Genomic DNA, 23,775 nt, shown 5'->3' with positions numbered 1-23,775 from the left:
ATTGAAAAAAAAACCGAAAGATTTATTTAAGTAATTTAAAAAAATTGTATTTGTATTTCAATTCTTAAGTTTAAAATTTTATTTATTTAATTTTTTAATTTTTAAATGTTTAACTATTATTATAACTCCATTATAAATTTTGAAAAATTTATTACATAGCTTTTAAGATTTTTTCCAATATTTTAATATTTTTTTATATTGAAAAAAAAAGCTAAGATAAATAATTAAGAATATAACAATTAAAACAAATGTATTTAAAATATATATAAGTTTATAGATTTTAAAACTAAGAAAAGTCACTATCTAAGGTACGAGAATATTCATTATTAAAAAATTGACTTTTTAAATTAGTGAATATTCCTAATTTCAAAATTCATCAACCTAAATATTATGTTTAGAAATATATTAATTCGTTTTTTGATGGTGTATTCCAAATTATTTAGTTGTTTTAACCTAAATATTTTGTGTTAAATATATTTATTTATTTTTAATGTTATATTCTAAACTTTTTAGTTGTTCTTTTGCGTACACTGAACGCAATTCTGTCAATTTATATACAGCAGATAAATTTAAATAAAGGGCAATCCCCCCACCCCCTCAATCATTATCTCTTGAACCGAGATAACAACAAACTCTAGTACATTATAATCTCTACCCCACTCCCATGTTTTATTTACAACTTTGTTTTTATTTTACCATTTTTGTTGTTCAATTGAAAATTGGTTTAATCAGTTTTTCTTTTATTTATTTATGTTTTTAAATGGGGGGCCTTTTAAAATGTACACTTCTCTTAGACACTAGTCCTCAATTCTTAAGCTTTATGATCGCCCGGTTATTGTTACATGAATAAATGAGCTACGATTTAAATAATTAATTAACTGCCAGTTTAAAAAGGGGGATTGGATATTTATTTAATTGTTTATTTTCGAGGGGGAGAAGGGTCTTGAATCAAAACATAATTTAATCGAAAAATAATTGCTCCTCCTCCTGCTACTTCAGCTCCTGTGTGTGCATCATCCGAGCCTTCGTTCGTGTCCACAGTTCCGAGACGAATTTCAGGGGCCGATTAAAATTACTCCTTACTAAACACACACATACACATCCAACTGTATGTATGCATGCATGTATATGTATATGTCCATCTTCTGTTTTTTACGATATTATATATATATATATAATATGTGTATATAAAGATAATTACGCTAGACTAAGCTTTAAAACTAAGTTAATGGTTTTACAAAAAAAAAAAGTAATAGATATAGGGGTAAACGTTTCAAGTTTCCGTTTCCGTTTGTGGTTCAAACAAATTAGAGTGTGTCCATATTTTCGTGTCTGTGTGAATCATTTTTTACAGTATGCTACTACTACGAGTCCTAATTGTCCTCTTCACCTCACTTCGTATTGACCATCTCCACCAGTTGGCTATTGAGCGTCAGACGATCGACAATGTCCAGCAATATCTCCACCTCCTTGATGTTGTCCACGGTCTCGGGGGCACCCAGCAGATTCACCTGCTTGCCATCGATGTTGGCATAGAAGCACTTGTTCTTGAAGATAATGGCCCGATCGTAGGGCACACCGGACTTGGTCCTGTCCGACGCCGTGCGACGGAACAGAACACACGATGGCTGGTACTTGTGGCGATCCTCCTCGGGTATGTTGTACGGCAGCAGATCACCGGTGAATATGGTCATCGATTGGCGCTGCATTAGCGTCGGCGATACCTTATACAATGTCACCTTGCTGCTCCATTTGGAGGAGGGCACCTTGAGCCGAGCGGCCACATTGGCCAGCTTGACCAGCGCCAGCTCCAGGCAGGTGCGCTGTTGTCGGGCTGCTATCGCCGAGGCTGGCAATTCCGTTGGCAAGTTGATCACATGCCACGTCTCATAGCACGTAATCTTCTTCACCAGGCGACCCTCCTCCTCCATGAAGGTGGTTGTCTCCGGGGGGAAATATTTCTGTGGACTGCTAAGAACTGTTGTTGTCGCGGATGCTGCGCTGGATGCGGTCACGGTAGCAGTTGAAGCTGTATCCTTCTTTGCTGGCGGCGCATCCTCCTTGTCGCGCTGCTCCTGTTGGTTCTCCTTGCTGCGTAGCTGCGGGCTACCGCCAGGCTTTTTGAACACAACCGGCGGCTCGTCATGGACATCGGCTAGCAGCTTGCTTTCCTTTTTATCGGCCCGGGCATTCGCCGTGGAGGCCGTGGTGGCAAGCACTTTGCGGCGATTGGTGGTGGTGTTGGTGGTGCTGCTGCTACTCCACTTGTTGGATGCTGCCGCACTGCCGGGCTCTGCTGTGGCTGGTCCTGGTGCCTGTCTGGGAGTGCGTCTGGTTACAATCGATGCGGGTGGCTCATCGAGATCGAGATCAAGGTCCAGGTCCAGGTCTGGATCGGGATCATCCTCCTCAGTGTCCACGTCCGTGGGGCACAGCTCCTTGCCCATGCTCATTAGCGGCTTCATTGGCTGCGTCTTCTTGCCCATCTCCGTGTTGAGTATGCGCGGCCGGGGCTTGGACACAGCAGCTGATTGAGCCGCCTGGCTGGCAGTTCTTGGCTTGGTGGCGTTCCCACTGCTGCTGCTATTGCTTGACAGGATCTTTAATCGCTTGGCTGCCGCCGCCGCCGCCGCCTGACTGCTGCTGCTGTTGTTGTTGTTGGACACCGGCGTTGATTTCTCAATGCTGGCAAACTTCTTTTCCAATGCCGCTCCAATCGTATTGCTGGTGGAAAGGATGTCTTTCATGCGGAGCCTTCCCTTGGCGAGTTTTTTGCTGGCACCGCTTGTCCTGGAGGCGGCCGCAGCAAGTGCACTGTTGGCTCTGCTGATCAGCACATCATCCTGGTTCATAATGTCATCGATATTCACTATGGTGAATGTGGCCTCAGACTCTTCTTTCGGTGATGATTTGCTGGCAGCTCCTGCTCCTGATCCGCCACCGGCTCCGGCTCCTCTTGTGGAGCGTGTGCTGGTATTTGTGGCATTCTGCGTGGATGTATTCGGGGTGGCGGGATTAACCTTAAAGACAACTTCAGATGTTCGTTGTGGTTGCATTCTCGACGCATTGCCGGCGGCCCCCACCTTGGGCCTTGAGATGTTAGCGTGAGCACTGGGCGTTGTGCTCCTCTTGGTGGCGCCATTAACCACGGGCACACTGCGTTGGCCACTGCCACCGACCGAGGAGATGACCAGACGCTTGCGAGCAACGGGACTCTCACTTTCGCTAGCCTCCAGCTTCCGTTTGGCTCCTCCTCCATCAGCCATCATGCTGGCATTATTTCGAGCCATTGCCCCGGCCAAGGTGCGACGCAGCTGCTGCATATTGGTGGCGGGTGCAGTGCGTCCCTGACTCGAGTTAACTTCCAATTTGTGGAATACTCGATTTGAAGCCCCGGCGGCAGTGGTGGAAGCTGCTGCCGCAGAGATGGGCGTCTTCACATTATTGGCCTTCGGCGGACGTCCACGTCCGCGCTTCGCCGCCGGCAGCTTCTCGAGACGCAACTCCTGCTCAAACTCCCCGTCACTGATAAACTCCTCGTCGTCGTCCTCGTCGGACTTGTGCAATTGCGGATTGAATGCAGCATCTGCCAGTTCATCGTCATTGTCCTCGTCGTCCAAGTCCAACAGATCGTTAATTTCTGCGTATATCGGCTTCGCCTGCGACCGGTGGCGTGATCCGCTAGAGACCGGACTGCCTTCGCCGCTCAAGGAGGCCATATATTTGGGCGTGACCACATCCTCGCTGGCGTACTTGGGATTCGGCTTGATGGAGCGCCTGGAGCGGCTGGCCGCAATGGTCGGCGGCGGACTACTGGGCGCCAAATGCTTGGCAACCTGCTTATACATCTTTGGAGTGGCATGCGTCTCCGTTTGGGTGCCGCGTCGTCCACCGATGCTCGTCAACTTTTGGTGGGAATTACCCAGCACCAATGTGCTTCGTCGCTTCGCCATGACAGTGGCGGGCGTCGTTGTCGCTGTCGTCGCCCTGGTGACCTTAGGGGGCGGCGAGGGGCTGTCGACGGTTGCTGTAGGGGATTTGGCGGCAACTGATTGCCGCGTGCGGGATAATGGCTTCTTTTGGATCGCTTCTATTGCGGGACGACCCGGGCGACGCGACGGTGTCTCTCGCAGCGCCTGTTCCCGCTGCTGCTTCTGCAGCTCCCGCGGATCCCTCTTTCTCAGTCTAGCGCCGGCGGGCTCTGCCTCCTCGCGCAGATTCTTAACGTAAACGATGCAAGGACGTGTCTTTCCGCTTTCAACTATTTGCTTCTTCCCAGCTCGCATCTTTCATGGAGTTAGCCTGCAACGGAACACCGAGAGAAGACAAAACAAAATAGATCGTTATAATCTGTGACCATATATGAAGACAGTGGGCATTGGTTACTTTGGAACGCCGCAGCAGCATACATACAAACATGGCAGCATTTTTTCCATTCATTAGCCTCTTGACACCAGGCTTTGCAAAGCAATTAATTGCATTAGATTTAGTGCGAATCGATAATCACAGTATTATTATTTAATTCACGACTTTCCTAGTATTTCGATTTTGGGGTTTGAGCACTGCCATGTTCACTGTATTTCAATGGATGTACGTATGTATGCATGTGTATGCACGCAGCTCTGGCAACTCTGGCGCCTATTTTCGTCACTTTTTCGCGCGCCAGCCGAGCACATACGTATATATATACACACATACACATGCATACTTACGTATGTATGGCGGAGCAACAACTGAAAACACGAAGAATCGGCAAATATATCGGCCAGGTCCCAATCCGCAACCACTTTACTTACCTTAGCTAAAATAGCTTTACATTTTCTCGGGCGTTTGTGTTTTCACTTTTTATTGGTTTCCTTTTGCCAGGCACTTTCACAACGCGCTCTCTTTTTCGTCCGTTCGCTCGCTCTCTGCCTGCGCTGCTGCAATGCACACACACCGCCGTTCAATATTCTCTACTGCGTTCCGGGGGCAGCAAATCAGACTTTGCCTGCAGTTTGCAACTGATTTCCACGATTTTTCTTTAGTATTGGCGCGCGGACAAATGCCTTTTGAAGATTAAAAAAAAAAAAAAATCGGAAAGATGCACAACTGCAGAGGCCGAAAAGTGGTGGCACCAATTGACGGAGAGCCGACAACCAGGTGGCAACCCAGCAACGGCGATGTTTTTCTACCCAACTGTACCACACACACACACGCCAATGACCCTGTGTTTTGTTGGTTTTTTGTGCTGTTTTCGGTTGTTGCCTCGTCAATGTTGCACTTTGACGCTTAGTCTGGCACGGTTTGCGGCTGTTATTTTTGTGCAATAGGCGATAGTTATTGGTTTTCACTGATATTTGCAGTAGGCTTCGCGCGCTCCAAATTGCTTGCTCTTGGGTAAAACTAAACGGTAAAACTGTGCGGAGCGGAGAGCAGAGAGCGGCGACCAGTGTTGGGCAGCGTCGATTCATAAAATACCAAATTGTCGGTCACACTGGGGGTTTCCACCCTCCTCTCCCCCTTCACAATAAAATATATATAGGTTTTTTTTTATAATGAACAAGCCTGACTCTGATTTGGTTTTATTTTACATTAACAACAGCTGGTTGGCCTACTTCCTCACCGCCGATGGCTGCGGGCAGCGGTATTTGGCCATCTCCACCTCCGCCTCGGCGTAGCTAAAACGGTTGAAACAGTAGTACTCTGGAACCTTATATTCTCCGGATACGGAGGCACCCGGCCCCACCGGTCCGGAGTTGGGCTTCACGCAATTGCTGGTCAGTCCTGTGACGGATGGTGTGCTTCCCGATCCGGATGCTGGTGCACTGGCTCCGCGACTGGCGCTGCTGCCGCCGGACACGGGTCCGCCCTTGATCTGGGTGTAGCAGCGGCTCAGGGCCGGACGAAGGGCGCGCGAGGGGGAGAACATCCTGGGCTGGATATTAATTGGAGCAGTTTAATTCGCTTGGCAAAAATTATTCACGTAATCGTATCAACAATGTACCAGTGCTGAGCAACGCTGAAAGTGCAGTTATCAGCTGATAATCTGGCAATGTCTTAAAAGTTTATTAATTTGAGATTTTAGGATATATGCCCAAAGTGTCAACGGTCACACTGCATCGTTTTGATTGTTTTTTATTTATAAAATTGCAATTAATTGTTTAAATTAACAATTCTAATTGTTAATAAATGTAAAAAGCATGGAAAAATCGATACCGATTATCAATTGCAATCATATTTGCATTCTACACATTCCCACATTCCCGCACTTGCCCAAATCTACACTTTTCACAGGGTTTAGCTAAATTAAGTTTATTTGTTAAATCACTTTTACTTTCTCGCTTTGAACTTTGGCTGCGCCTTGCCATAATGCTGATCGATGGCGGAGACGGGCGCCCGCTTCTTCTGGTTTCGTTCCTTTTGTCCTTTGGTCCGGCACTTGACGCTTGCCGCACCGGCTTGGTTCTTGCCCAGCTGATGGAACTTCTTCCGCTCCTCGCGGATGTTATGCAGTCGCTGGCGCTCATCCTTCAGCTCCTTGTAGTTGCGTGCCGGCTTCTTCAGCGGCTTGGCACCCAGCTTGGCCAGCTGGAACATCTCCATTTTGCGCTTGTTCTTGATGACGCGCTGATTCCTTGTGGCAAAGTTCAGGATCTCGTGGCGTGCCTTCTTTATGTCAAACTCCGGATTCAACTCCATTCCGGCTTCCTTGATCTTGTGGGCGGCCTTTGGTTGCGATTCCTCCTGATCTAGCGGCTTGGAATCTGATTTAGATTTCGGTAGATATTGTGGTTCCTGGAAAACCAGCGCCTTGAACTCGCTGCTGGCCTGTTGTTTCTTCTGTAAGGCCAGTGCCGCCTTGGTGGGCACCGGCTTAAAGTCCTCGCTGACGTTCATTATCTTAGTCGAAGATATATTAAAAATAAAAAATGTAAATAAACGCAATCAAAATAAATGGCACGTGTATAAAAATGTGCTAAATTAGCCAGAGCGCCTGGTTTGGTCTTGAAAGTGTGGCAGCACCGCGATTGAGTGACGTCACAAATTGCCACCTTTTGAATTTCGATTGGGCGCTTAATTTTTAACCAGGATTTGGATCAACATACATACTCTTTATAAATTTATATTCTACACATGGCAAAATAAGTCAAGACATTGTTTGTAATTATTCCATAAATTTTTAGTAAAACGACAAAATGTTCAAATATCTGGCAGGCATCTTTGCCAAGCCGGATAACCACTACGTGGATGGCCGCCTGGCCACTCCTCTCACGCCCATTAGCCCCAGCAAGAAGGTGTCCTTGGGCAGCCATACCCACCAGTGCGTCCAGATGAAGCGGTCCATGCTGACCTGCAGTGAAACGGAGGTCAAGCGGTCCAGGAAAGGCAGCCATTCCCAGGTTCCTGGACAATCCACGAGACAACCCAAGGTTCATCAGGTGCTGGAACCCGACAGCTACATTGTCAAAGTGCAGGCATCCTCTTCCTCGAACGATGAGGAAGAGCCCAAGCTGCCTCGAAAGATAGGCTTTGATTGCAACACGAATCCTTCGCTGAAGGAGTGCCGGAGTAGCTTCTTGCGTAGCCAGATACCTGGTCCTCCGCCCGCTAGTCGCGTTCAGAGTTGGATGAGCCTGCAGGTTGATGTTGGTGCTATCAATTGGAAGCAACTTCCCTATGCCAGCGATGAGGATCTGGAATTTTATTCCCTGGAATCCTCTAACTCCAAGACCAAGACCAATGACTGGGAGTTGGGCTGGTTATCAGACGAGTTTTGGTCAATTGACACAGTTTTAGATTAAAATATACAAATGTAATACATATACTTGAAATTTGAAACTTCAATATTCGATTGTCGATATTTGATAATTATCGATGACTGTAAACAATTTACGTGGCCATCGACACGTCTGGCACCACTGCCCGCGTAGCAAAGAAAAAAAAAAACAATTCTTGTTCGTTCGTGTTTTAACTCAGGAAAAATAGATGCAGCCGAAAGGGCCAAACCAAATCATCAGAAAAGACGATTAAAGGGCACAGCGAACGGATACGGATTATGGCCAGGAATGCAGGTGGCAGTTCCTCCAGCGCGGCACAGTCCTCGTCAGCCGGCTCGACGCAAGCGGCGGCAGCGGCGGCGGCGGCAGCGGCGGCAGCAGCAGCGGCAGCGGCTTCGAGTGCCAAACAAAAACGCAACACGAGATTCAGCCTGTCCTCGAACCTCATGCTGGACAAGTGGAAGACGCTCATTGGCTGCATGTGCCTGGGCATTGCCTCGTATTTCGGCTACTTGGGCTACCTGGAGACGCGGGTGAATACGCCGTTCGACCACCAGAAGATGGTGGTTCAGACGGGCCTGGATCAGCTGGACCGGTACTGGGGCACCTACAGGCCGCTCAACTACTTCGGGATGAAGACTCGCGATCCCCATTCCCTGGTCATGGGCCTGATGTGGTATACGCCCAGTAATCTGGGACCCGGTGGCCAGGGCATACGCCATTGGTGCGAGCAGGGCGACAAGCTGGACTCGTACGGCTGGACGCATCACGATGGCCGAAGCTTTGGCGTCCAGGAGATCCAGGACTTGCCCTTTGAGCTGAAGACATCCTTTGTCAAGTATCCGGAGGGCAAGCAGTTTGGCGGCGATTGGACGGCCAGGATCTCGGTGCGGAACACCACGCGTGCCTGGGACAAGAGCATCTCCCTAATCTGGTATGTGGCCTTGGATGAGCGCACCAATGGTCACATCAAGTACGTTTCGGATGACAAAAGCCCCGAGCCGGGGGTCTACGGCGAGACGCAGGGCCTGGGCGAGTTCCAAGTCCGTTTCCATGCGGTCAAAGGCAAGATTCTGCACAAATCCTATCTGAGCACCGTGGCTCCATCGCTGGGCAAGCTCAAGGATACGCTCTTCTCGCATTTTCGCGCCTTTGCCGACAAGCGAGGCAATCGGTTTATAGGCCTGCCCGGCGAGATAGTCTCCCAGAATGGTCTGCCCTCCAACAATCCGGAGCCGAACTTTATAGCCATACAAATCACGGCCGAGGTGGACTTTACGCTGGACATCACCTATCAATCGACGTCGGGATTCTCGCTGGGACAATCGATACCGAAGCCACCGACGGGCAGGGCCTACCAGGAATCGCTGCAGGCCAAGATATCCGAGTTTGAGAGGCGCTTCGAGGATCGTTTCCAGCTGAAGAAGAAGGGTCACTCGCCGGAGGAGGTGCGTTTCGCCAGGAATGCCATGAGCAACATGCTTGGCGGCATTGGTTACTTCTATGGCTCCAGTCGTGTGCAATCGGTGCATACCAAGAGCCCGGTGCCATATTGGAAGGCTCCGCTATATACAGCTGTGCCGTCGCGTAGCTTCTTTCCGCGCGGCTTCCTCTGGGATGAGGGCTTCCATGGCCTGTTGATCAGTGCCTGGGACATAGACATAGAGCTGGATATTCTGTGCCATTGGTTTGATCTCCTAAACGTGGAGGGCTGGATACCCAGGGAGCAGATCCTGGGCGTAGAGGCTTTGGCCAAGGTGCCCGAGGAGTTTGTTACCCAGCGGAACAGCAATGCCAATCCGCCCACGTTTTTCCTTACCCTAAGGAAGCTCCTCACCAGCCATCGGGCTGAATTGTCGCAGAACGGAAGACTGGCCACGCTGGAGCGCCTGTATCCCAGGATGCAGGCCTGGTTCAATTGGTACAACACCACGCAAAAGGGTGAAGTGCTGGGCACCTATCTGTGGCGCGGTCGGAATGCCACCACCACACGTGAGCTGAACCCCAAGAGTCTGTCCTCCGGCCTGGATGATTATCCGCGTGCCTCGCATCCCACCGACCGGGAGCGTCATGTGGATCTGCGCTGCTGGATTGCTTTGGCGGCCAGTGTCATGGCCGAGCTGTCCACTATCCTGGGCAAGGACGATGTCAAATACTATGAGACGGCTTCCTTTTTGGCCAACAATGAGGAGCTCAACCGTTTGCATTTGGCTCCATATAGTGAACAGTACGCGGACTGGGGACTCCACTCGGATCAGGTGAAACTGAAGCGACCGCCACAGCAGCAGCAGCAGCTACATCGCCAGCAGCAATACCACCAGCAGCAGCAGCCCGAAATGAAGCGAGTTACCCTAGAGGAACCTACCTACCAATTTGTGGACAGCTCCTTTGGCTATGTGAGCCTCTTCCCGCTGCTTCTGGAGCAGCTCGAGCATGACTCACCTTACTTGACGAAGCTGCTAAATGATCTCCGGGATCCAGAGCAATTGTGGACCAACTTTGGCCTGCGTTCGCTGTCCAAGCGCTCGCCTTTGTATATGAAGCGTAACACCGAGCACGATCCGCCCTATTGGCGCGGTCCCATCTGGATAAATATCAACTATTTGGCGGCCAAGGCTCTGCATCATTATGGCCGGATCGAGGGTCCGAATGCGGCCTTGGCACGGGAGATCTATGCCGAGCTGCGTGACAATCTGGTGGGTAACATCTTTAAACAATATCAGCGCAGTGGCTATCTGTGGGAGCAGTATGACGATACCACTGGCGAGGGCAAGGGCTGTAATCCCTTCACCGGCTGGACAGCTTCTGTGGTCCTTCTGATGGCTGAGCAGTTCTAAAATCTTGGAACTGTATAAAGTATATCTGCTGTGAGTTCCTCAACGAACATGAACATCCCTGCCTCGGATTCCTGAAATGGTATATACAATATATATATCTCTATATATGTGTTTGTAAGGGATGGGTTGTCCTTAATCTTGAAAGAATTTTAAAATTTTAAACAAGAAACGTATCTTAATTACAAAATTACCAAATTATAGCTTAGTTTTTTTTTTTAAATGCATTTAAATTAAGTTGCCAGAGAGCTGATCTTCCGCTTTTGAGTTGAAATTAAAGACTTTCAAGACTTTCCTTATATGTTTATTCGGTTTTGCTTAAGAATTCCCCCACTTAAATTGCTCTCTATGATTATTTGTGCTAAGAAGAGGCACCCATCCTGATTGTAGACTAACAATAATTGTATGTAATCCCTTTAGTCATCGTCAGTACAGACTTGTAGGATTTTTGACAAAGCAAAACGAGTGTGAGAGGTTTAAGGAAACGGAAAGTCATTTAGCGTTAAATAGATGAATTTTAAAAATATAACAAATAAATATATGAAAAGAAATGTATAAATATGTATAGCAATTGTTTTCTTACCCTTCCTGATTGCCCCAGACTCATTCTACCGATTCCTGATGTGACACCTTTATAAGGGCATTGAGTTGGGATGTGCCCTGTTCCTGGGTTCAGTGGGTCTCCGCTGGGTCCTCCTGTCACATGGGAAGGGAAGACACTGAGGCCAGCGTGAGGATGGTGCCTCTATTTATACTCTCTCTGAGCAGGGAAGAGAGTGAGAGTGGGAGGGAGAGAAACAGGATTTCTCCGAAGAAAGAGTATTACTCCGGAGAAAGAGAAAGAGTATTTCTCCGAGAGAAAGAGAAAGAGTATTTCTCCGAGAGAGAGAGAAAGAGTATTTCTCCGAGAGAGAGAGAGAGAAAGTATTTCTCCGAGAGAGAGAGAGAGAAAAAGAGTATTTCTCCGAGAGAGAGAGAGAGTATTTCTCCGACAGAAAGCGAAAGAGTATTTCTCCAAAAGACAGAGAGAAAGAGTATTTCTCCGAGTGAAAGAGAGAAAGAGTATTTCTCCGAGAGAGAGAGAGAAAGAGTATTTCTCCGAACGCAAGAGAGATAGAGCATTTCGCCGAGAGAGAGAGAGAGAAAGTATTTCTCTGAGAGAAAAAGTATTTCTAAGAAAGAAAGAGTGAGTATTTTTCCGAGAGAAAGAATGCTTCTATGAAGAAAGAGAAGGAGTATTTCTCCGGAGAAAGAGAAAGAGTAACGAAAAAGAAAGAAAAGGCTAAAGAAAAGGCTAGAAAGAGAGAGAGAATAGAAAGACATAGAGAGAAAGAAAAAATCAAAGATAGATAGTGCGAGAAATGGTGTCGAGAAAAAGAGAAAGAGTAACGATAAGATAAGGCTAGAAAGAGAGAGAAGGAGATAAGGAGAAAGAAAGAGACAAAGCAAGATAGCAGGAGAAATAGTGTCTAGAGAAATATAATAAAAATCAAAATAAAATAAAAAAAATAGAGAAAAATATAAAAATTTAAAAATACATATTTACCTATCTAACACGTATTTAAAAAAAAAAAAACAAACACATAAATTTATAATTTCCTTTTCTTTCAACATTTTTATTTCTGTTTTCAATTGGTGGTAATTCCTGTGTTAATTTTTTTATAATTAGCGAACATGAAGTACTCCGATATTATTGCTATTTATTTATACATATATTATTATACACGATTTTTCTTAACTATATAGTACACACACAATCGCACACACTGACAGACAGACACACAAGCACACTCAGAGGCAGAAAAATATGTACTTTTTGCTTGTTTTTTGTTTGTTTCATAAAAAAGGTACAAAAATGAGATATATATATGTAAATGTATATATAGATGCACGAAATCACTTAAGGCAAAACTAATTATATTTAATTGTTTAAAGAGACTACCAAAAAAAAAGGAAAATAAAGAGAACGATTAAACAAAAAAGAAGAAAATAAAACAGTATTTAAGGTATTTGTCTTTGTTATAAAAATGAAAAAAAAAGAGTTTAAGGTAGAAATAATTTCTTTGTTCGGTGTTCTTGTTTTTGTTTGACTCAAGTCTGGAAGAAGGGAAGGGGGAAGGTTTTGGGGTGGGGCGGGTTTTTAGTGACACTTTATTTTGTCTTAATTTTTAAAGCTAATTAAAAGTTTATACGATCTACGTGAAGATTTGTACACTTTAAAGTACGTGTCGGGGATTGAACGATAAGGATTCAGTTATAAAATTAAAAAAAATATATATATAAAAGGGTAAGCATTTACAAAATCAATAAAAAAAATCATATATATATATGCACGATCTACAGAGATATATATAGTTATATGTAAGTATATATGGCGCTGCCTATACACACACTATGAAGTACACATGGGAACCAAAGTCTTTATATGGCCAAAAACCAAAGTCAATCTGTTAATCTCTCTATATACTCTATATGGAAATGGGATTAACTAGGGGGGAAGGTACCATCTAGATATAGATTTAGACCTCGGTTCACTACTCATTCTTGTTCTTGACGCCGCTCTTTGAGCGCCTAAAGGAAGGCAGACGATCCAGTAGTGCCATCAAAATGCTGCCTGGCAGCCTCTGATGCTGATTGATCAAATCCTCAATAGCGGTGGCCACCTAAAAGTTAACAAAAAAATCCAATTATTATTTCATTTGCTGTAAAATTCAACTCCTCACCTTAACCTGCAGATCCTGGGCCGTTAGGTTCTCGTCGTACGGTATCGGTTTGCCCAGATATGTACGAAACTTGACCGGAAATCCACCATAGATGGGATACACCGGTATGCGCACCTTGTTGTACAGCCGCATAAAGAAATTCCGAAAGATGCCCACCTGCCGGAAGCCCTCGCGCAGGTTCTGTGTGAAGCACGGTATTATGGGTGCCTTGGCCTCGAGGGCCACCTTGGCGAAACCGACACGATTGCGCCACAACAGCTCGTAGTAATGATCACCGAATTGGGCCTCATAAACGCCGCCCGGTGAGATGGCCAATAGATTGCCATCCCGCAGAATGCTCACGCATGACTGCACGGTGCCGGGACTGACGTGAAAGGCCTCCGAAATGGTACCCCAACCGGGCAACTTGAACAGGAACCGATCGCCGATCGTATAGATCAAGCGTTCGCGCTGCAACAGCATCCGTGAGTTCAAATAGTACATGTCGATCGGTATGGCTCCGTGGTAATAGACAATCAACGCTGGACCCTCCTGGGGTATGTTCTCCAGTCCGATTACCTCGTAGCCGTGATAGATCCGGGCGTGTGCATCCCAAATGGCAGCCACAATTTTGCGGCCAACACGCCAAAAGTTGCGATCCGTTTGGACAGCTCGCATAATGACTTGTCTATGGGGGAAAAAATTCAAAAAAGAAAATATAATTAAATGTTTTTTTAGCCAGAAGCTAAGTTTTCCTGCCCCACCTCTGTCTAACACAGGAGCTTAGCATGTAAACATGTAATTTTGTGGCATAATCAGTCATTTCCGACCCTATAGATCATATATATTCTTGATCAGCATCAAGAGGCTAGTTTTTCTAGACATGTTAGAAGGAAAAAATTTTTTTTTTTAATTTTAAAAGGGGTTCCATCATAAAAATTTTAAAGAAAATTATAAAAAAAAAATTTCGATTTCTTTAAATTGAAAATTGAGAATGCAGAATTGTTAGCCTATAAAAACCCAACACAGAAATGCTTTCCAAATTGAATTTGATGCTTTTTTGATTTAGTTATGATATTTTTAAACTTTAATTTGCCTAAAAATTATCATAAAAATTATGGATAAATATCCCATGTAACAAATTAAAATATTTCCGGTCTTCTTGAAGGTTATTATGATTTTAGTCAGTGAAGGAGTCATTTCCGACCATATAAATCATATATATTCCTGATCAGCATTAACAGGCGCATCTATCTAGCCATATCCGAAGGAAAAACATTTTTCTCAATTTTTTCAAAAATTTTATAAGGGGTTACATCGTTAAAATTATCAAAAAAATTGAATTTTTTTAAAATCTAAATGTAGTATGCAAAAATGTTATATTCATAAAAACTAACACAAAGCAGTTTTCCGAATTAAAATTAATGCATTTTTAGCTTAGTTATGATGGATTTTTAAACCCATGATCCAACTGAAAAATACTAGGGTATAAAAACTTCGCCTTATCAAAGTTAGGTATCTTTTTTTATCATATCTAGTTCTTTCTACTTCATAAAACATAATTGTTTCCCTAACTCTAGAAAGCCAATAACAATCCCAAAAATACTTTAAATATTTTCTGTACTTGAATCTTGGGGTCGAAAGCACAGAAAAAAAAATTTAATTTGATGGGTAATTTTCAGGTTTTTGCTTTGGCTACCTAATTAATTGCTAAATTCTAAACAAATGGAAAACACTGATAATTTGTGTTTAAATTTAGTTAGTTGGCTGTCATCCGCAGGTGTTATCAGCGTGTTAAATTGGTCATGTCTCCCCATGCATATCAAAGAACTTATAAATCAATATACACACACATACTGGGGATCGTGCCTCTCACCTTGGCAGAAACTGCGTTTAGTGGGGGAACTGATAACAGGGTTCATTCACAAATCTTCTAGCGGCCCCTTGGCGACCAAAACAAAGTCGGGGCAGGAATTAGAAACAAGAAAAAAATAATTAAAATAAATAAATAAATAAGAAGACTGTCACGAAAAAGTATATTTTGAATAACCAATAGATAGAACAGAATATATCCCAAATATTTCATATTTTATATTTCGCTTGAGGGGATGATATTCAAAAAATCTTTTTTTATATTTTTTAACAATTTATAAAGTTAAAAAGGAAGAAGATATGGCTAGATTAACTCGGCTGTTGATGCTGATCAAGAATATATACGATTTACAGGGTCGGAAATGATCCTTTTACGGCGTTTGCTAACTTTTTACTTAAAATATAATACCCTAAAAGTGTATAAAAATATCTAACGTAATATTGTATGATATCAATTTAACTCTATAAAAAACCCAATTTAACCTTTCAAGACAACATTGTGTTATTGTCATATGGATTCAGTTACTTGAGTACTTTCTAATTACCCAAGTACTTTAAATACTTTACACTTTAAACAAAGTTCAAGGTGGATTATCATATTGAGCTTATCACCCCCTCCCCCTGAGGCGGCACTGTCAAGGTTGCTTCTTGGCTATTTTGTAACAATTTCATGACATGTTAATTGCCAGTCGTTTATCAACAAATCGCAACATTTTTTGTGTGTGTTTTATAAAGAACCACTAAGCATTTTGTATATTTATAGTTGTTCCTGCTGCAGTCTGGCGTCGGGTCGTTTCGTTCGCAATGCCAATAAAAAACAGTGTAAGAGTATAATGTGCGAACTTGTGAGGGAATTATATGGGTTGCGGTAGTTTCGGTTCAGTTAATTGCATTCAGAGACCCTCCAAAGCCCCCCTCCCCTCCCGACCGCTTCGGCCTTTTATGGATTTATAATTCCTGTGATTACGCCAGTGACCGTGAACTGATAATAGGCATCCATAAGTAATGCGTATGACGCTATCGCGGCAAAAGTAATAGCAACAACGAAAGCAATATCGAAGTGGAGGAATGTTTGAATGTTTCATGGCGTGTTTTGGTTCTCTGATTTACTTTTTTCATTTCCACTGCTTATCGAACTGTATTTTTGTTGTTGTTTTCTTTTTTTCTGTGCACTGTGCAGAAAATATTGTATTTCTTTTTTTTTGAAAATTTATAAAAATTTGTTTGTTTATTAAAATTTTAAAATTTGCATCTGATATATATCTGATATATTTCCAAATTCTTTTATTATTATTATTCTTATTTTTCTCAGTGCACAAATGCTTTGGGAAGTACGGAACATCGTTAGCTATTATAGTTAGAGCCATTAGGGCCAATGACTAGTGGCTGTATTAGAGCTTTTCAGTTAATTAGCATGGCCAACCGGTCGCGTATTAGAGAGTTACGAATAGAAAATAAATAAAGGCACACAGACAGGCAAGTGTATGTGTGTGTGTAAGGTAGACAAGTAAAAGTTGGCAATGTTGATCACCTGCTCAACAGCCTCAGTCGCTGCTCTGCCGCTGTTGCCGGCGCAGCAGAACCAGTGCCAAGGAGAGTGCACTCTCCCACTCTCCCCATCCTTTTTAATTACAGCTGGAGAGCAGCCGGGAGCGGGAGAGAGAGAGGGTAACAAAAAAATGCTCGATCAGCATGAGAGAGTTCATTTACCGTTGGATTGGACAAAACGCCGAGTGCAATTACTCCCATTTGAATTCTTTCCCATTTTCCCTTGCCTTTCCAATTGCCGCGTGTTTTTCTTTCGCTTACCTGTGCAACTTGTAGATGAAGAGCACGAGGAAGGAAATGTAGATGAGGGCCACGAAGACCAGTGGCAGCAGAAAGGTGACGATTAGCGGGGTCAAGAAACGATAAAGCCATAGTGAATAATCCAGATCGATGTAGGAGGCTACAATGAGTAAGAAATGAAGTCATTGTAACAATTTCCCAATTTCACAATTGTGTTTACTCACACAAAAGGCTCTGCAGTGTTTTAAATAAATTCTCCAGAAATTCCATTTTGGCGGGTGCTAGAGGGGGCGAAGGAGGGGGCCTTTTTCGATATTTCTTCACTTGATTTTTGGACTGTGTTCAGGTTTCATTTGTTATTCTTGTGCACACACAACAACAAAATACAGAAAAAAAAAGAATCGCTTTGGCCTGATTTTCACTTGAAGCTTTACTTTCTTTCCCTCTCTTTAGCGCTTCTTGCTTGAATTCTTGTTGCTCTTTTGGTTCCTATTTTGTGTTTTGTTTTTGTTTTTGCTTGTTTAAATTGGAATTCAGGTGCTTCTGTGTGTGTGTGTGTGAGTCTGTGTGCTGGGTTGCCGCTGCTGCAGTTGTTGTTTTTGTCTTTTCGTTTAATGAAAATTGAATATTTTCGCCGCTTCGCGTACATTTATTTTATTGGCTAAAACTTCGTATTGGTGCATTGTTATTGCCTTTTGTTGTTGTTTGTATCGGTGCGGAATGTAAACATTAGCGAGGCGCGCCACTCGTGCAAAAAGAAAGACAACCGCCGCCGTTCGCAGTCAGCTACATAGTGCGCGCCGCGTCGTTTAGGTTAATAATACTATGAAGTTATCTTATTGTTCTTTTATTTCATTTTTGTTTAGTTTTTTTTTTCGCTCGTTTGGCTCACATTCCTGGCAACTGGCAACGCCGGCCCAGCTGTTTGCAGGTGGACCAGCGTTGCCAGCTGCTTATGATAATTGAAATGAAAAGTTTAATAAACAATTAAATGAGAAAAACGTATTTTTTATAAGTTTATTTTTGGGCAAATATAATTTTAAAATAAATTTCAAAAAGGCTGAGAGCAAAAATCACTTAAATAAGTAAAGTATAGTAAAGTATTATTGATTTGTTAATTTGAACTATGTCTTTGTTTAAGTACTAAAAGTACTAAAATAAAAAGTTATTACAAATAAATTAATTTATTTATTGTTATAAGAAATTTAAATGCTGTTACAGTGGCGCCTCTTGTGTTGAAACTTGGATTAAAATAATCTGGCATCACTGAACTATGTCCAAAATTAGAAAGCACTGTGGTCACACTTTCCCTTCGAATTGACAAGCATTTTTGAGCATTTTTCATTTTCCTTCGCATTTCGTCTTTTTCTTTCATTAAAAATGGGTGAGTTTTAGTAAATTAAGTACCGCTAGCATTACATTAACCATTATTATTCAGAGAACTTGAAGCTGCAGGAGGAAATCAAAGAGTTGAAGGCCTTGGGTGATCACTACGAAAAACAGTTGAAGCTGGCGGGCATCGAGTTGAGTGACTTTTCCTCGGAAGACATGGCCCTTCTTGATAAATGCGTGGACCTCGCTGTAGATTCGCAAGTCCATGCCTTGGACCTGAACTATTTGCGCGAGTTGCACTCTACCAAGAAGAGGGACAGCATCGAGAACAAGCTGATCAAGGCAAAGAAACAGATTGAGCTGCGCAAAGTGAAGTCGGACATTGACGAGGCAGCTCGGGATGTAGCCGTTCTAGAACGGTAAATAACGGAGATAACGGAATCCCTCGGAATTCCTGTAATTAAACAGGTATTTTATCCCGTTTCAGTTATATGTCTGCCGCCGAAGAGCGTTTGATTCCGGAAAGTGAGGTTGTGCAGAAAACTAACGTAATGCTTGCCACCAAACAGGGCTTTTCGGACAGGCAAAAGAACTTTAATGCACCGAAGGACTTTAACATTGAAGGCATTATTGATAAGGTGGACTCGCTGGACAGGCGCTAGGGAAGTCCTACTTGTTTTATAGTATTTGCTCAAACAAACATTTTACACAAACAGAAATGTCTGCAAATTTCTTAAAGATATTTAAATTTGCACCAAAGGATCATTATTGATAACAAAAAAAAAAACAAAAAACAAATATAACCCAAGTAATTAGTGATGGCACACTCTCTCTCTTTCATTTCATGCGGTTATCGATATTGCTAAGCCCGCCCAAAAGCATACTTTAAAATCAATCGTTATCGATTTGGCCTCATCAGCTGGCAAATCCAAGAAAATAAGAAAAATATAAAATAAAAAAAACAAAACAATACAAAAATAAGCGACTGTTGAAATAAATTAAAAGACGCAACTCTTTTGGTCGAACCCCCCAACTAGGTTACGCCGCCCTCCTCAGGTCCCCCCCCTCAATCGTCGCCGAAAAGCAGCAATTTAGATTAGCTTGGCGTTTTGTTTTATAAACAACGGATAAGACTGTGTATCAGCGCTGGTATTATTATTGTGGTGATAAAAGAAACAACAGGCAAAGTGACAAAGAGACTACTGACCGACCTGTCATTGATTAAGCCCTCCTCCCCATTTTTTTTGTTTTGTTTTGGAGTCCACAGTTTGTCGTCGCCTTTCGAGACGTTCGCAGTAATCCGGAGCAGCGTATTCCCTTTCTAGACGCCACCATGTGCGTGATATTCTTCTGTGCAGACGCCAGCCCGCTGCCAGGTGGCTACAAGCTGATCCTGGCCTCCAATCGGGACGAGTTCTTTGCCCGGGCTACTCAGACGGCAGCCAAGTGGGCAAATGCGGGTCATGTCTACGGGGGTAAGTGGAACACTCAATCGCTCTCTTTCTTTGAGAGCTTTATTAACATTTATTCTCTTTATATCTTTGACAGGCATTGATCTGGAGCCTGGAAGGGAGGGCGGCACTTGGCTGGCCATTGGCCATTCCGGCGGCGTCTTCAAGGTGGGCGCTTTGCTCAATTTGACCGGCGAGCCCAAGCCACGCGATGCAGTTGGTAAAAGCCCCTCCATCCACCATTTAAATCATACTCCTTTACTAACAATCTACCCTCATTCGCTCTTATTTTTGGCCTGAATTAATCAAAAACTTTCACAAAATGCGAAAACGACTTTCTTTCTTCTGTTTGAAGCGAACAAGAACATTTTGCAGCCGCATAATCACAACAACAGCAGCCCCACCACCACCACCACCTCCTCCTTCTCCTCCAGCAACAACAACTACAACAACACCAGTAAGGTTCATCCAAATAATGAACATTTCTTGCTAGGTCGCGGCATGATCGTGGCGGACTTTGTTACGGAATCCGACGAGGAGCACAGTATCCAGAGCTACAATCAAAGGCTGCTCAAGGACTGCACCAAATACAGTGCCTTCAATTTTGTGTCCATCGAAATTGGGTGAGATTTGTTGCTCCTTCTTATATTTATTTATATATTATTAATTTTTTTTATAAATTATAATTTTGTTTTGTTTGTAATTTAATATAATTATTTAAATTTAATCTATTTCATACATTTCTGAGGGTTCCTTCTCTTTTACACTTTGCCTGCAATGTACAAGCAATGCAGTTTAGAATTTATTTTATAAAAAAATATAAATTAAATATATTTGATCAATTTTTGGGGGTTCTTAATCAAATAAAATATTAAAAAAATATTAACAAAAAAATATAATTAATACCCCCAGACCTTCTTCCCTCCTGCCCGCCGCCCGCGTCCAGCTGCTCAGCAATGTGCCGCCCACACTGGAGGAGTACCAAAATGGCGAGTGCTATGGCTTTGGCAACAGCCTGCCACACACACCCTTCGCCAAGGTGCGACACGGCCAGGCGGAGTTCGAGGCTATTGTCAAGGAGCATGGTGCTGCCAGTGTGGACACCCTGGCCGAGCATTTGATGAAGCTGCTCAAAAATGCACACAAATTCTGGCCAGATGCGGAGCTCAAGCGGCGGGCACCCAACTGGGGCGAGGGCCTGAGTGCCCTCAATGTCCACATTGGTGATCATGCCTATGGCAGTCGCACCCACACCGTCATCCTGGTGGATAGCGATAACAAAATGCATTTCATAGAGGAGACAATGGCCGGTGTGGATCCTCAGGGCGAGTGGCAAAAAACGCACATAATTAAGGATTTTTAAGAGGCCTTAGACTTGGAGAATTATCAGGAATATTTGTACAACCAAACTGTATTTGTGACTCTGGCATTTCGCGATGAAATCGTTAACAATAAATAGCCATAGATTAAAGACTTTTAAATTATGTATTTATACTTTTTAGCAAATGTGAAAGTGGTTCCTGGTGTTTTTATAGATACATTTTTTGTTATCCTCGTTAAGGGTATGGTAAATTCGGTGCAAAACGAGCCACTTTTCAACAACTTTAGAATGTTATGGAAGCATCTTTAGGTTCTCCTTCTTAATCTTACTTTCCAGCCTTATAAAACTAAAGAAAATAAATAGAAACTATAAGAACCTCAAGAAATCTGTTTTCTAGTTAGTTTTATCGTTTATTTCGAAACCATTTTACAAATACTGTGCCGTATAAATGTGTAATATACAAATAAAAATGTAGGGATTCTCCTGACCCCAAGGCCCTTTGGCAAATCTAAACCTTCCAGACTCTGATCTCCCGGTTAGTCGAACGACTGCGTGCATCAGCTTGACGCGGAACCTTTAATCCGTCTGGACCTTGACTTAAACCACGTCGGGGATGGGGTTTGAAGGGTGGTTTGTTTGTGCCCGGGTTGACGGTATCCTTAGTCTCAGTCGGATTCACATAAGCCTCAATTCCAGACTGGTTAACCGGAGCTGGTTTTGAAGTAGAGTTAACATTGCCCTTAGTTCCAGCAGACTTAACGAATGGTTTCCTTATAACCGGGTTGACCATGAGCTTGGTATTGGCGGGGGGGTTGACCAGTTCCCTGGTTATGGAAGCGTTGACCGGGGAAGTTATCAATATATCAGGGTTGACAGGTTCCTTGGTATTAGCCTGTTTTCCAGGGGAAGGATTTCTAAAACGGTTGAAAGGTTCCTTGGTCCTAGCCTGGTTTACAAGGGAAGCGTTTCTAAAACGGTTGACAGGTTCCTTGGTCACGGAAGCGTTGACCGGGGTCTGCAACATCGCCGGGTTGACAGATTCCTTGGTATAAACCTGTTTTCCAGGGGAAGCGTTTCTAAAACGGTTGACAGGCTCCTTGGTCACGGAAGCGTTGACCGGGGTCTGCAACATCGCCGGGTTGACAGATTCCTTGGTATAAACCTGTTTTCCAGGGGAAGCGTTTCTAAAACGGTTGACAGGCTCCTTGGTCACGGAAGCGTTGACCGTGGTCTGCAACATCGCCGGGTTGACAGATTCCTTGGTATAAACCTGTTTTCCAGGGGAAGAGTTTCTAAAACGGTTGACAGGTTCCTTGGTCACGGAAGCGTTGACCGGGGTCTGCAACATCGCCGGGTTGACAGATTCCTTGGTATAAACCTGTTTTCCAGGGGAAGCGTTTCTAAAACGGTTGACAGGCTCCCTGGTTTTAGAAGCGGTGAACGGGGTCTTTTTGGCAGGTCCCTTGGTATTGGCCTGGTTTCCAAAAGAAGTGTTGACCGGTGGCTTGCTTAGAATAGACCTGATCGAGGCTTTAATTATGGGAAGCTTGACGGGGCTCTTTGTAATAGCCAGTCTGACCGAGGGCTTTTTCACAACCGGAAAACGATTAAATGGAGCTGGCCTTGGGATTTTAGCTTGTTGTTGATCTTTTTTGATCATGCCTACCACTTGACGAGTTTGGTAATTTAAAATCCTTGTTCTTGACGCCTTGAGAGTGGTGCCAGTCGGTTTACACTGAGGCACAGTCGTAGGTTTCGGTTCCTTAGGCTCCTGCGGCTCCACTGGTAAGTCTTTTCGATCTACAGGACATAGATCGATGGTGTCTGCAGACCCGGGAACTAACTGAAGGGAAATTTTGGTCACTAGAGGCTCGGCTGGCGGCTCCTCAGAGGATACAGTCTCGATTACTGGCAAAGCATTTTCTGGCGAGGCATTTTCTGAGGAGGCATTTTCTGAAGAGGCATTTTCTGACATTACTTTCTCTGGCAAAACAGCCTCCGACAAGGAGTCCTCTGGCAAGGCACGCTTGACAAGGCAGAAAAATCACAAAATCGTATTATTAATAATTACAATTATTTATTTAACCTCTTAACTTACCTTCTTTCGGTTACGCCAAAAAGTCAATACCCCAATAATCAGTAGAAGTGGGCAAACTAATGTTAAAACCATATCTAGATTTCCCAACAAGAATCTCCCAATGGCGATACCCTTGAGGGTCAACCAGCAAAAGGATTGCCAGCGCCAACACAGAGAGCTAAGCTTGATGTTCGTCTCCAGATCGAAATCCTGCCTAAATTTATTCTGCATGTTTCTTTTTGTTGATTTTGAAAACTGAACGGGAAATTTTCTGAACTACTTTTAAATTATTTATTTTGACTTCCGGAAATACTGAACTGGTCAGAGGGAGAATGAAAAATGAGGATAGACCTGAAAAGCTTTGAAAGCTAGACAGAAATTATTTCCCAGTGGCTACTAAGATTCTTTTAAATTTGAAATTTTTAATATTTAGTTTTCACTTTTCTATTAAAATATTTGAAATTAAAAGGAATCAGAAAAAAGTAAGGTTGGCTCGTTTTGCACCGAATTAACCTCTCCCCCGCCTCTTAATTTTCATTATATGTAAATTATATAAATATAAATTATACATAAATATAAAGAGAGGACACAAAGGCACTGTATTCGGAGCAATCCGTGTTATCCTCGTTTAAAAAAAC

General features: G+C 43.5%; 9 protein-coding genes across 11 annotated transcripts; 4 read left to right on the top strand and 5 right to left on the bottom strand.

The window, feature by feature from the left end:
* Positions 1–899: 899 nt before the first annotated feature.
* On the bottom strand, positions 900–5,460 carry LOC108075184 (serine/arginine repetitive matrix protein 2). Of its 2 annotated transcripts, none has more exons than XM_017167517.3 (2): positions 4,797–5,460; positions 900–4,302 (listed from the first exon to the last, which is right to left on the bottom strand). In XM_017167517.3, the coding sequence occupies exon 2, from the start codon at positions 4,284–4,286 to the stop codon at positions 1,392–1,394; it is 2,895 nt and encodes a 964-aa protein (XP_017023006.1). In that variant the 5' UTR covers positions 4,287–4,302; positions 4,797–5,460; the 3' UTR covers positions 900–1,391. The 2 variants fall into 2 exon arrangements, with proteins under 2 accessions (XP_017023006.1, XP_017023007.1); XM_017167518.3 differs by lacking the exon at positions 4,797–5,460 and adding an exon at positions 4,414–4,550.
* A 63-nt stretch (positions 5,461–5,523) lies between these two features.
* On the bottom strand, positions 5,524–6,011 carry NdufV3 (NADH:ubiquinone oxidoreductase subunit V3). The gene has a single exon (XM_017167523.3). It carries the CDS (start codon positions 5,909–5,911, stop codon positions 5,594–5,596), a length of 318 nt encoding a protein of 105 aa, XP_017023012.1. The 5' UTR covers positions 5,912–6,011; the 3' UTR covers positions 5,524–5,593.
* A 93-nt stretch (positions 6,012–6,104) lies between these two features.
* Positions 6,105–6,993, bottom strand: LOC108075187 (uncharacterized). Its single transcript, XM_017167522.3, has one exon. It carries the CDS (start codon positions 6,877–6,879, stop codon positions 6,313–6,315), a length of 567 nt encoding a protein of 188 aa, XP_017023011.1. The 5' UTR covers positions 6,880–6,993; the 3' UTR covers positions 6,105–6,312.
* A 110-nt stretch (positions 6,994–7,103) lies between these two features.
* On the top strand, positions 7,104–7,807 carry LOC108075186 (uncharacterized). Its single transcript, XM_017167521.3, has one exon. It carries the CDS (start codon positions 7,179–7,181, stop codon positions 7,782–7,784), a length of 606 nt encoding a protein of 201 aa, XP_017023010.1. The 5' UTR covers positions 7,104–7,178; the 3' UTR covers positions 7,785–7,807.
* Positions 7,808–7,903: 96 nt separating this feature from the next.
* Positions 7,904–11,159, top strand: GCS1 (mannosyl-oligosaccharide glucosidase). Its single transcript, XM_017167519.3, has one exon. The coding sequence runs from the start codon at positions 8,039–8,041 to the stop codon at positions 10,595–10,597; it is 2,559 nt and encodes an 852-aa protein (XP_017023008.1). The 5' UTR covers positions 7,904–8,038; the 3' UTR covers positions 10,598–11,159.
* Positions 11,160–12,202: 1,043 nt separating this feature from the next.
* Positions 12,203–17,866, bottom strand: LOC108075201 (DGAT1/2-independent enzyme synthesizing storage lipids). Its single transcript, XM_017167538.3, has 4 exons — positions 17,181–17,866; positions 16,978–17,116; positions 13,318–13,984; positions 12,203–13,257 (listed from the first exon to the last, which is right to left on the bottom strand). The coding sequence occupies exons 1-4, from the start codon at positions 17,224–17,226 to the stop codon at positions 13,129–13,131; spliced, it is 981 nt and encodes a 326-aa protein (XP_017023027.1). The 5' UTR covers positions 17,227–17,866; the 3' UTR covers positions 12,203–13,128.
* Positions 17,867–18,205: 339 nt separating this feature from the next.
* wac (wee Augmin) lies at positions 18,206–19,112 on the top strand. Its single transcript, XM_017167539.3, has 3 exons — positions 18,206–18,340; positions 18,395–18,707; positions 18,776–19,112. Exons 1-3 carry the CDS (start codon positions 18,337–18,339, stop codon positions 18,948–18,950), a joined length of 492 nt encoding a protein of 163 aa, XP_017023028.1. The 5' UTR covers positions 18,206–18,336; the 3' UTR covers positions 18,951–19,112.
* A 107-nt stretch (positions 19,113–19,219) lies between these two features.
* Positions 19,220–21,220, top strand: Tango2 (transport and golgi organization 2). Of its 2 annotated transcripts, none has more exons than XM_017167536.3 (4): positions 19,220–19,763; positions 19,837–19,959; positions 20,095–20,362; positions 20,652–21,220. In XM_017167536.3, exons 1-4 carry the CDS (start codon positions 19,622–19,624, stop codon positions 21,100–21,102), a joined length of 984 nt encoding a protein of 327 aa, XP_017023025.1. In that variant the 5' UTR covers positions 19,220–19,621; the 3' UTR covers positions 21,103–21,220. The 2 variants fall into 2 exon arrangements, with proteins under 2 accessions (XP_017023025.1, XP_017023026.1); XM_017167537.3 differs by having other exon boundaries at positions 19,231–19,763; positions 20,233–20,362.
* Positions 21,221–21,445: 225 nt separating this feature from the next.
* On the bottom strand, positions 21,446–23,478 carry saturn. Its single transcript, XM_017167535.3, has 2 exons — positions 23,159–23,478; positions 21,446–23,086 (listed from the first exon to the last, which is right to left on the bottom strand). Exons 1-2 carry the CDS (start codon positions 23,366–23,368, stop codon positions 21,569–21,571), a joined length of 1,728 nt encoding a protein of 575 aa, XP_017023024.2. The 5' UTR covers positions 23,369–23,478; the 3' UTR covers positions 21,446–21,568.
* Between the last annotated feature and the right edge of the window lie 297 nt (positions 23,479–23,775).

Source organism: Drosophila kikkawai, chromosome X (genome assembly GCF_030179895.1).
Source record: "Drosophila kikkawai strain 14028-0561.14 chromosome X, DkikHiC1v2, whole genome shotgun sequence".
Classification (NCBI taxonomy): Eukaryota; Metazoa; Arthropoda; class Insecta; order Diptera; family Drosophilidae; genus Drosophila; species Drosophila kikkawai.
Note: the sequence above shows the minus strand (reverse complement) of the source record. Positions and strands in the feature narration are given on the sequence as shown.

What these genes read in the sequence shown, in the direction of transcription:
- GCS1 (XM_017167519.3), top strand. Translation starts at nt 8,039, where the DNA reads ATGGCCAGGAATGCAGGTGGCAGTTCCTCCAGCGCGGCACAGTCCTCG.
- LOC108075186 (XM_017167521.3), top strand. Translation starts at nt 7,179, where the DNA reads ATGTTCAAATATCTGGCAGGCATCTTTGCCAAGCCGGATAACCACTAC.
- Tango2 (XM_017167536.3), top strand. Translation starts at nt 19,622, where the DNA reads ATGTGCGTGATATTCTTCTGTGCAGACGCCAGCCCGCTGCCAGGTGGC. An exon ending in CAAGCCACGCGATGCAGTTG is followed by an intron (nt 19,960 to 20,094) that starts GTAAAAGCCCCT and finishes TTCTGTTTGAAG; the next exon opens with CGAACAAGAACATTTTGCAG. An exon ending in TTTGTGTCCATCGAAATTGG is followed by an intron (nt 20,363 to 20,651) that starts GTGAGATTTGTT and finishes TAATACCCCCAG; the next exon opens with ACCTTCTTCCCTCCTGCCCG.
- NdufV3 (XM_017167523.3), bottom strand. Translation starts at nt 5,911, where the DNA reads ATGTTCTCCCCCTCGCGCGCCCTTCGTCCGGCCCTGAGCCGCTGCTAC.
- wac (XM_017167539.3), top strand. An exon ending in GATGTAGCCGTTCTAGAACG is followed by an intron (nt 18,708 to 18,775) that starts GTAAATAACGGA and finishes ATCCCGTTTCAG; the next exon opens with TTATATGTCTGCCGCCGAAG.
- LOC108075184 (XM_017167517.3), bottom strand. Translation starts at nt 4,286, where the DNA reads ATGCGAGCTGGGAAGAAGCAAATAGTTGAAAGCGGAAAGACACGTCCT.
- saturn (XM_017167535.3), bottom strand. Translation starts at nt 23,368, where the DNA reads ATGCAGAATAAATTTAGGCAGGATTTCGATCTGGAGACGAACATCAAG. An exon ending in TTTGGCGTAACCGAAAGAAG is followed by an intron (nt 23,087 to 23,158) that starts GTAAGTTAAGAG and finishes TGCCTTGTCAAG; the next exon opens with CGTGCCTTGCCAGAGGACTC.
- LOC108075201 (XM_017167538.3), bottom strand. Translation starts at nt 17,226, where the DNA reads ATGGAATTTCTGGAGAATTTATTTAAAACACTGCAGAGCCTTTTGT. An exon ending in TTCATCTACAAGTTGCACAG is followed by an intron (nt 13,985 to 16,977) that starts GTAAGCGAAAGA and finishes TTTCCCCCATAG; the next exon opens with ACAAGTCATTATGCGAGCTG. An exon ending in CCCAGGATCTGCAGGTTAAG is followed by an intron (nt 13,258 to 13,317) that starts GTGAGGAGTTGA and finishes GTTAACTTTTAG; the next exon opens with GTGGCCACCGCTATTGAGGA.
- LOC108075187 (XM_017167522.3), bottom strand. Translation starts at nt 6,879, where the DNA reads ATGAACGTCAGCGAGGACTTTAAGCCGGTGCCCACCAAGGCGGCACTG.